Genomic DNA, 10,154 nt, shown 5'->3' with positions numbered 1-10,154 from the left:
CCTCTGAAGAGTCTACACTGCGAGTTTGAAGTTTTCTGCAAGAAGAGAGGCAGAAAATAAATTAGGCTGGCTCCAGGAGAGAGGGCTGGAGAAGACTTTCTTTGCAATAAAGTGTGAGTTTTACAACAGAAGGAAACTAGAGAAACCCAGATTCTGCCTGTTAAGGGGGAAAGCATGTGATCAGTGTCAGCAGGGTGGGGATGAAGCATGGACAGGGATGAGACATCAAGGGACAAGGAGAACATTTCATCCTGGGGCGTTCCATGACTGGCAGGGAACAAGCACAGCAGCAGTCCTGGTGTGCAGCTCCTGGACTGCAGAAATGCTTCCCAAAGGTTGGAGGACACTGGGAAGCAAAGGTAGTTATGCTAAGGAATTAATCGGATAATTTCTGTGCTAGCTGAAATAGTGCCCGATAGGACTCAGGCAAAGTTGGAGGCACAAGTAATTTTACAGTCTGGAAATAGCATCACTTGGTCATTTTTTAGGAGGAGCAGATTTGCAGAGGGCTGTGGGCAGTTCAGTGTTAGGTTTTCTTAGAATAAATCAAAATAATCTTTTTATGCCAAGGCTGATTAAGGTGTACATGGGTATCTACTATGGGTACATGTCATTGCAGAATAGGAGGAGTAACATTCTAGGAAATGCATCCCACAATAACAGTGCTAATGCAGCACCATGCTGTGCATGCCAGGTCAGCATTTGTGCAGCTTTTTTTGTATCCAAAACTTCCTTTGTCACTGTTGTCCTCTGACACCCTCTTAACTATTGCTGAAAATCTGTTAAGTGGAAATTACCAATGTTTTCTCTCAGCACCAATCTGTACTGTGACTGAGAAAGAAGTAGCTAAGAGACTCAACTTAGTGGTTGAGGCAGGCTGGGCTTCATCAGTCTAAGAATTGGTTTTATTCATGTGGAAATGGGCTGTATCTCAGAGGAAGGCAAACACGAGTATCCTCAGCATCTCCTTTAGTTTCCTGCTACCTCTCTGTTTTCTGGATTTTACTACTTCACTTTTTTTGGTTAATGTATTAAGATAATGGTGGTGCTTTGAGGTATCAGTGAGTGAGCACAGTAGATGTTGGAGCAGAAAGTGGTTATCTCTCTGTTGTCTTTTTGATCTGACCTGGTTTCCTAACTGACAGAAGCTGTGTTGAATTAGGAGGGAGAATCACTGGCATGTTGAAGCACTTGCTGGTGTTCAGGAAGCCATGTGCTTACCTTGGTAGTCAAGTCAGTGGTTAATACTGAAGGGTAACAGAAACCGGGAGGGCACAAATTGACAATCAAATTGAAATAGATTGTTAACTAATCCTTCCAATTTTATTTATTAATTTTGTAATTATAGCAAATTAAATCCTCACAAGTTACTCTGATTGCTTGGCTTACCTCGATTTATATTCAAATCTCACTAAAACACATTTCAGCCTTTCCTTAACAAGATGATGAAAAGTGCTATCCCATGGAAGAGTAGGGGACACACATTCCAGCATTACTTGCAGTCACCTGTTTGCTTTTTAATGTTGCTGTTGAATTTGTATTTAACTCAGGATTAAAGTATAAGCTGACGTATTTGAGTAAGGATATCTTTAAGCCAAGAGTTCTTAAAATTTTAAAAAAATGGCTGCACAGTTGGTTAATAGAGATTTTAAAACACAAAGGATGCTGAGTAACGAAGACATTGTACTGCTGTTGATTGGAATCACAAAGCAGTTTCAGAAAGACACACAGATCCACTGGAGTCCCACTGCATTTGTGGCAGTGGGAAGGGGATGGGTCCTCATTCCTGGGAAGAGATGCAGGAGCTGCGTGGGTGGTGATGGGCAGAGGGCAGGGAGCTTCCCTTGGGAGTTGCCTGGGAGCTCTCAGGAACAGGCAGTGGCCCTAAGAGTGCTGGTCTCAGGGAAAAGGGGTCAAACACACAGGCCTGCCCTTCACCCAGACAGGGCTGAAGCATTAGGATTTGTTCCCTATGTGCCAGACAGCACTCAAAGAGGAAAAGGTATTCCCCATCCTCACTGGATGCACTGTTTTACCAGGGAGCAAGGCTTTTAAATGCCAGCAAGAACTTGTCACTGACTACCATTTGCTCACAAGTGTGTATCTCAGGTCACCTCTGTGGCTTTAAATGGGGTTTATAGTTATTATTTCTGAAAGGCAGGTTTTTGTATGATTTTCGTAGTGGGTCTTTTTCACTAAATAAGTGATTGATAATGACTGGATTTTGATCAGATTTTCCTGGTAACTCTGGAGTTAATTTTTAATGGTCTTCATTGTAAATTAAAAAAAAACTACTCTGTTCTTTAAGTGTGAGTATTAAAAATGAGCTAAAATACAAATCAGGTTTGTTTTCCCAGTTAATAAAACCTGCTGTTAATGGGACAGTGAGCAAATGCCACATTCACATGTTGATACCTATCAGATCAAATCAAAATCTACTGTTTGGCACAAGAGGTAAAAAACCCCACATTGTAATAAAACTGTCCACAGGATCAGCGTCTCCTTCTTGGTAAATAAACATCTCTGCTTTGCCTCGGTCTTTCTGTAACATCCGGAGACTATTACCCTGTGCTGGTGCTCTGGTTCATTGACAGCTTCACTTAAACAGTTAAACAGTAGTTTGAAATGGAAAATGTTCTGCCCGTATTCCTTAGTTCCTTTGTGGGTTTTTTCCCACCCCTGAAATTTTTTTTGTTGGATATTTTTGTTGGATTTTTCAGTCAGTCGCCTTAGTAATCGCATCTTATTTTTTATTACACAGGAAAATACCGAACTGCTCACAGACCTCATTCAAAGCCAAAAGTATCAAATGTTTTTGAGGTAGATCTTCCAGCAAATGGAAATGATACAAAACCAATGGGTCGTTTTCAGTCAGAGGAGGAACTGTGGGCCCGTTTAGAAGAGCTCGAGAGACAAGAAGAGGTCCTTGGTGAACTTGACAGGTACAGTGCTGCTGTGGCACAGGCAGGACTGGAGTTCAGAGAGCTGTGAGTGTGGGGCTCTTGGTACACACAGGGTCTCACCAGCAGGGCGAGTAGCTGACCACACAGATGGAATTCAAATTATAGGTAGAAGAAGGGTGGGACATGAACAAAGGATGCACTGCAATGCCAGAGCTCCTAACATCTGCCTCTGTGCAACTACAGCAGTCCAGCCTTCTGTTTTTTTTTTTTTTCTTTAAGATGAAGAGAAGGAAGTGAAATTCATTTCCCACAGGCTATGAAAATCTATAGTTTTCCATGTGGGAGTTATACATTTAATGCTCTATGACATCCTTAGAACTATTCTGATCTGCAAGCAATACATGGGTTGTTAGCCACGATGTCACAGTTTTGGTATTTCCAGTTGGTGTGGGAAGGACACAGTCATTGTTAGAGGGCACAAAGAAGTTGCACTGTCTGTCTAAAAATACAGCACCTGGGTAAAGAAAGTTACATGCAGGTGAGTTCATTATTTTGTATATTTGTGTCTCTCAAGAGCATGACTTGCCTCTGTTCACACAGATATTTTTCATTCCATAGGATGCCTGATACAGTTGAGACAAATGGAAAAGGTGCAATCTCTTCTGAACAGGAGAAGAAGGATAAGGTTAAGGACACAGATGTGAATGGGACATATAGGGCAGACGACTGTATTACTCAGGGCAACTTCCATAAAGAATTTGGAAATTCAGACTTCTGTGTGGGCCACATTAATGGCTCGACTTACTATCACAGCGATGATGAAGATGACAGAGATGTTGGAGATAACTCTGTTCCAACTATTTATTTCTCTCACACTGTGGAACCTAAAAAGGTTTGTACTTTATTTAATTTTTATCTTTTCTCAAGAGATTACATAAAATATATATGCCAGATGTAAAGCTGAAAACTTTAGATCTGTAGATGTAGTAGAATGCTAGCTGGAGGTGACATTTGGTTTTTCTTCAAATGATTAAAACCCCACTGTTTAGATCCTGTCATCCTAAATATTATCTAAAAATGATACTAAAATAGCATTTAAAAATGGTATTAAAAATTATTTCAGATGTCTACCTTGCTGTTCTGGCTTCTGGCTGTTGTAAAAGGCAGTATCCTGTCTAGGAGTTTTTAAAATTACTTCTTACTTGCCTTGAAACTGACCTTTGAAAGCTCAGCTGTTGAGCAGAGCTTGAATAAGCAGACTGTCATATTTTATATGCAAAATATGTGCACATGAGAGCAAAGAAATGCCCCAGCCTAGTGCAAGTGGTAGAGAATAAACAGTGCACACTATGAATGTTACCATTCATACATTTGTTTAACTCATCTATGCTTCCTGGTCCCCAACTGCTTGGGTAAGAGAACGTCAGGAATCAGTTGATCTGCAGCCTGGTGATTGTTGATTTTATGGTCTAGACCATCATTTGTGTTCAATTTTCAGGTAAGAATAAACACAGGAAAAAATACTATTTTGAAATTCAGTGAAAAGAAAGAAGAGGCCAAGCGTAAAAGGAAGAACAGCAGTGGTGATGGCCCTGCAGCTCCAGAGCTGCCCAACATCAAAACCCCAGCGGACATTTACCGGTGGGTAATCTACAGTGGAGCTTTCCCCTGAGCAGACCTCCTCCTTTATTTCTGTCCACCTAGAGTGTGAAACCCCACCTACAGTTTCCTGAAAGAAACAGCTGGAACTGAATTTACTACTTAAAAACTAAAGTCTGTGCCTTCTGCATGGTTGCTGTGCTTTCGTATCCATAAAATATTTTTGAGCTTAATGGTTCCTTTTCCAAATAGCAATTCTTCATTTACCTGCTTTTTCAGAGCTTTTGAAATGGAGGTAAATTTGCCAGTATGTATCATCCTCAGAAAGGAATGCAGCAGTTATGTTATGTGTTCTGGTTAATTCCCTGCCGTTTTTTTCTGTGTTTGTTTTCAAACAGAACTGACCAGATCTACCCCTTGTAATACTCCTGCTTTCCTGGTTATTGATTTGCTGGACTCTCTCTTCCTTTTTGTGTCTTCAAAACATACTCAGCTCCTTGCTTGCATAGTTTCTTTTGCATTCCCTCTTCCTGGCCTCAGTCTTTCATTTTCTGTATTCTCCATAAAAGGTACTGCTCACCTGTAGGACACCCACACACAGCTTGAAAAATAGTGCTGGGCTTAGGGGATTGTACAAAACGCTAAGGTGACAGGATAGTTAAAACAAGTATTAAGGTTTCTAAGAATAAACACAGACACCTATTGGATTGGTTGATTAAGTGGTTGTGAAAATTCCACTGTATGTCTGTGTGTTTGGGTACCTAAATATGTTAAACATGTCACAAAATGTGAAAAGTGAAACCATGTCCTTCAATTGCAGCTGCTAGGGCTGAAGATGAGCAAAAGATTCTTTTGTGCTCCTCTCCCTGAGCTCTGCAAACTCCATCTTCTGTAGAGATGTATTTCCATAAGTGCTTGATGAATAAAGCTGTCAGAAACAAGTAACACCCTTAAAACTCATCCAGTCATTGGGCTCCTCCTTTATGAGTCTGATAAAATTGGCATTGTCTTCTCATTCTTCTCCATCCACCCTTGACTTTCTCAAGTCATGGAGAGGGAGCACAAGAGCCATCTTTGTCAGTTCACAGTCTGTTAATATTTGAAAAGAGTCTTCCTGTTGATCTGATCATACAAGCTGATTTTTAAAATTCTGTTTCTAATTGAAAGCAGATTATGACACTTGTTAGGAAAAAGCTCCATCCTTTCCATGTGCAGTGAATGTTTCAAGTATTTGTTTTTGTATTCTACATTTGACATGGACTTAACTCTAGAAAACATTCCCAGATTGTGGTCTGATTCTCTTTATGGAAACAACCCTGGTCATCATTTAGTTTACCTTTTTTATAACTTTTTCTAACTCACACCTTTCTGTTTTGTAACATTTTTCAAAGAGCTATGCATTTTCTGCTGAAAATAAGTACCAACTTAATGCTTGAATAAAGGGCATAACAGCGTTCACTCTGCAGAATTGATTCTTGTACACTGGTAAATAAAGTGCCTCTGAAGGTACAGTATTGTCATTCTGCAGCAAAAAAGTTGGGAAAGCACATCATAATTAATTTGTACAAAAGACAAAGCAAGATCACTGTAAATTTGTCATCTGATCCTGAAATGGTTTATTAAAGCTAACATTTTCCTTTATAGAGTCTTTGTTGATGTTGTGAATGGAGAACGTGTCCCTCGTAAATCAATTCTGAAGTCTCGAAGCAGAGAGAACAGTGTTTGTAGCGATACCAGTGAGAACAGTGCTGCTGAGTTTGATGACAGACGAGGAGTTCAGAGGAGTATTAGCTGTGATGAAGCCACTCAGACTGACACCAGCAAAGGCATCCTCGAGGAGGAGGAGGGGGAAGGGAAGCAGCAGCTACCGAAAAAGCTTCCTCCCTCTTCAGGGACAACTGAGGTACAGTTTTTAATTCATTATTGATTGTTGGCAGGGATAAAAATGAGAAATCTAATGGCTCTAGTTGTCTATACCATCAGTTTTATTTCTTTAAAATAATTTTCTGACTCCTACCTAGTTTGCTTCAGAAGGACATACCAGGTGACAGGCCTCTGCCACACACATCCTAGGGGCAGATGGGAGGAGCTGCTCACGTGGCTTCCCCAAGACTTGAAGCTCTTCTGTAAAGATCCAACAAAGTGATCACTCACTGGTGTTACTGAAACGTGTGTTTCATCCTGAAACATCCTGGGTCATCCTGACCATTTCACTGCAGGACAGACAGCAGGATTTTAGACATAAAGAGTTACCTGTACTCTGTAACTGATCAAAGAGGAGAGGTGATTCTCTAACCTGTCTTGCACTACTAGACAGCTAATTTCCAAGGAGTGTTTCAAGTTTAAAACACACAGATACCAGCTGAATTACTATTTTGATGTGCCAGTAGCTGAGAAATTGCCTGGTAGAAGGAAGCATTGCACCCCTTCTCATCCCATTCCAGACTAAGTCATTAGTGATCCCAAACAAATCTGTTTACATGTGTTTGGAAAGTTCAGGGCTTCATCACAAAAGACAGACTGTACGATGTAAGGGAAGATACACAGTTGCTTAGTGACTGGGTGAATACAAGAATTAAATGTAGAAATTTGTGGCATAGCGTATTCATTTCTGTTTTGTAAGAACTTTACACTAATTTTTTCAAACTAGATAAAACTTGAGTCTTCAGTAGTTCCCAGTGCAATGGACAAGTTCAATGAAAGCACTATTTTTGCAAAAAATATTTTTGACAAGAAATGAATTCCTCATAAAAGCTATTGTTTACCACCATTTTTCATGCAAACAGCTTCAGATGAATCCAGGCAGGATGTGAAGATTCATGATGGAAATTTTATCTGTGGAGTTAGCACTCCACATTGTATACATTCTGGAATATATTTGCTCTGTTTTTATAAAACATCTAAGTACACTTTAGATGTTACCCATCAGTCTGTTACCTGAATCTGGCATGATTATTCTCTACAATGCAATGTATTTTCTAAGCAACTGAAGGAGATTGAGCAAAACGCTCCAGTCAGATATGCTTCCCTAAATGCCGTTGTTTTGCTTTTGGTTGTTTTTGTGGGTGTTTGAAATCCATTATTTCTCCATTACAATTTGCAACACACTAAATTTTTATTTCTAATTTTAACACCATCACTTAGTTTGTGCTTTGCTTACCTGTTTTTGAAAATGAGCTTCTTGTTAGATTAACAGAGTTGTACAGGCACAGCTTTAGGCGCACTTGGGCTACTGGAGCAGAAAACAAAAAGCACTGCTTTTTTTGCAGGTCCTGCAAGAAAAGAATGGCCTGTTTGTTTTGCTTTGTCTTTCTTGGTAACTGAGTTATGAAAAAGCAGAACTAAGCATAGTGACTAAATCTGGTGTGCATTCCTTTGTGCCCAGCATGAGCATCAGACCTTGGATGTGAGCTGCTTCCCCTCGTCCTTGGGCATTCTGAATTCTCTGTTTTCAATACATAGTGGAGTGATTTGTTCTTAAATATGTTTATGAAAAGTAGTTCTGAGACGCTTGTTTTCCAGGAATCATGGTCATTTCTTTGCTAAGTTGAAAAGGATTGTCACATAATTAGCTGCATATAAATTACAATTTTTAAACATTAGATGTTTTTATTAGGCCTTTTATAGAGAGAAATAGTTGGAAGCAAGTTTGCTGTTCTCTTAAATATAAATGGCTTTCACCATTTTTGATCATATTTGGTAGGGAGAAAAGAAGAAACAAAATATGCGCTTGCCGGTTCATACGCAATGCTTCAGCTTGATGCAGTTAAAGATACTAAGTCATAAAATGACATATAATGGAAATGCTGACATCAACTTTGCAAAGTCTCTCCATTTCTTATCCAAAATAAAACTCTGTATTACATAAGCTGTTTTATTTCTTGAGCGTGTGTCAGTGAGGAAGCAAATTTTTACATCATTTATGTGGTAGGAATGAGATTAAGTAGTACTTTTAAGATAGTGTCTTTCATTCAGTCATCCTTGAACAAGCTATATTTTGAGGTTAATTACAATGTGGTTACTTATGCAGGCAACAATCATTGATTTAAGGGTATTTCTTTACTTTTGATTAGAAGAAATAACAATTCTAATCAGGCTAATATAGGGTAATGACCTTATGGGCATAGCTTCACATTTGCATTTTATTAGCTCATTCTGAGTATTCTCTTCTGTTGTAGGCATTTTCTGGAACTGTCGTAGAAAAGGAGCCTTTGTCTCCCTCCTTAATACCACACCCAGTCCTCACTCACCCCGTGCTGCCGACCATTCTGGAGCGCAAATCAGAGGAACTTTTGTCTGACGCCCCAGAAGAACCTATCAAGAGGATTTCCAAATTCAGAGCTGCCAGGATGCAGCAGACTCAGTAGGTGCTGCTGAGCCCAGGCATGAGCACTCTTGCCTGCTTTCACCTCTCTGGGGATGATACAAAGCCTTCTCCGTAGCACCCACCATTACCAGGGTGTCCTGTGGTAATTTGGCGCCGTTGTCTCCTCAACGTTTACTGGCAGCATTAGGAAAACAAACAGTTCGGTGTTTGAACACTTGAGTATTCATCTTATTTTGTCGGTTTCCCTGTGTGCTGTCAGCACCTTTGTATATGTTTGCCTTATGATAGCAGCACTTGGGTTCTTTTTCAAAAACTGTTCCTTACATACATTGTTTTTGTGTTTAAAACTAAATACAGGCAGTTTTGTGCCAGCTGTGATGTTCTACATACCATATGGACCATTTTAAGGAAACTTTTCACATTTCAAATAGATTCACCAATTATATTACATTACTTGCTTTAGCATTTTAAGACACACTTGTATTCACATTGCTGTAGGTTTTGCAACTAGGTGTCTGCTAAAAGTTTTTTTCCTTCTTTCAAACCTCTCTGATATCTCACTGTACAGGTCTATAAAATGCCAGGTTCATGTACATTGCAGGGAAGTTTCTTTGATGGAAAAGGGTATTTTGTAAAATTAAATTTTCAGTAAAAAAGCTGTGAAACTCGTGTGGTTTTTGTTGCTTTACTACTAATTTGGAAGCTCCACAGAGAGGACTTTATTTTGAACTCGCATTTCTAGCTTGAAGTGTTTACTACCACATGGACATAAAAGCAGTCCATTCTCTTCTGCCATTGTGTTTTAACCTCCTGCTAATGAATGTCCATGGAAATTGAATGCTCTTAAGGAGAGAAGCATAAACTCAGACTCTTGATTACAAAATCTCCTAGTTCTTTTGTATACTCAGAAAACATTGTAATTGTCTTGGGAATGCCCAGAGGGAGTCAGCACTAAGGAAAAATGTCTTAATGCTTCAGCTTTATTTCAAAATGCAGCAGCACTGCAGCACTCTGGGTACAGTTTGGTGTATCCTTCTCGTGACTGAGAGCAGTCCTGGCTTCAGGATTCCCTGCCCAGCTCCTTCCAATCTTCTTGCCATCCCCTTGTTTTGCTGACACAGCTTTTGTTGTTAGAGGCCACCCCTTGAGTGATAGTAGGTGACAGAGATGGGCTTTAAAAACAAAGTACTGGGTTTGGTTTAATTTTTTTTTTCATTAGTGTGTGGGTTTTTGAACCTAGTCAGTTTCCTAATCTCTCAGCATGTCTGTATCAGCACAATTAGAGGGGGGTTGTGTGTTGAGCAAGGACAAGGGAAAACGATGGC

General features: G+C 39.8%; 1 protein-coding gene across 1 annotated transcript in view; it reads left to right on the top strand.

The window, feature by feature from the left end:
* URI1 (URI1 prefoldin like chaperone) overlaps nt 1-9,498 on the top strand; it is a 41,239-nt gene extending 31,741 nt beyond the window's left edge. Inside the window, exons 7-11 of the mRNA XM_053952903.1 lie at nt 2,762-2,942; nt 3,522-3,795; nt 4,402-4,544; nt 6,147-6,405; nt 8,681-9,498. Of these exons, the coding sequence (XP_053808878.1) occupies nt 2,762-2,942; nt 3,522-3,795; nt 4,402-4,544; nt 6,147-6,405; nt 8,681-8,869 (1,046 nt within the window). The 3' untranslated portion in view covers nt 8,870-9,498. The remainder of the gene's footprint in view (nt 1-2,761; nt 2,943-3,521; nt 3,796-4,401; nt 4,545-6,146; nt 6,406-8,680) is intronic.
* The last annotated feature ends 656 nt before the right edge of the window (nt 9,499-10,154 follow it).

Source organism: Vidua chalybeata, chromosome 11 (genome assembly GCF_026979565.1).
Source record: "Vidua chalybeata isolate OUT-0048 chromosome 11, bVidCha1 merged haplotype, whole genome shotgun sequence".
In the NCBI taxonomy this organism is placed as follows: Eukaryota; Metazoa; Chordata; class Aves; order Passeriformes; family Viduidae; genus Vidua; species Vidua chalybeata.
Note: the sequence above shows the minus strand (reverse complement) of the source record. Positions and strands in the feature narration are given on the sequence as shown.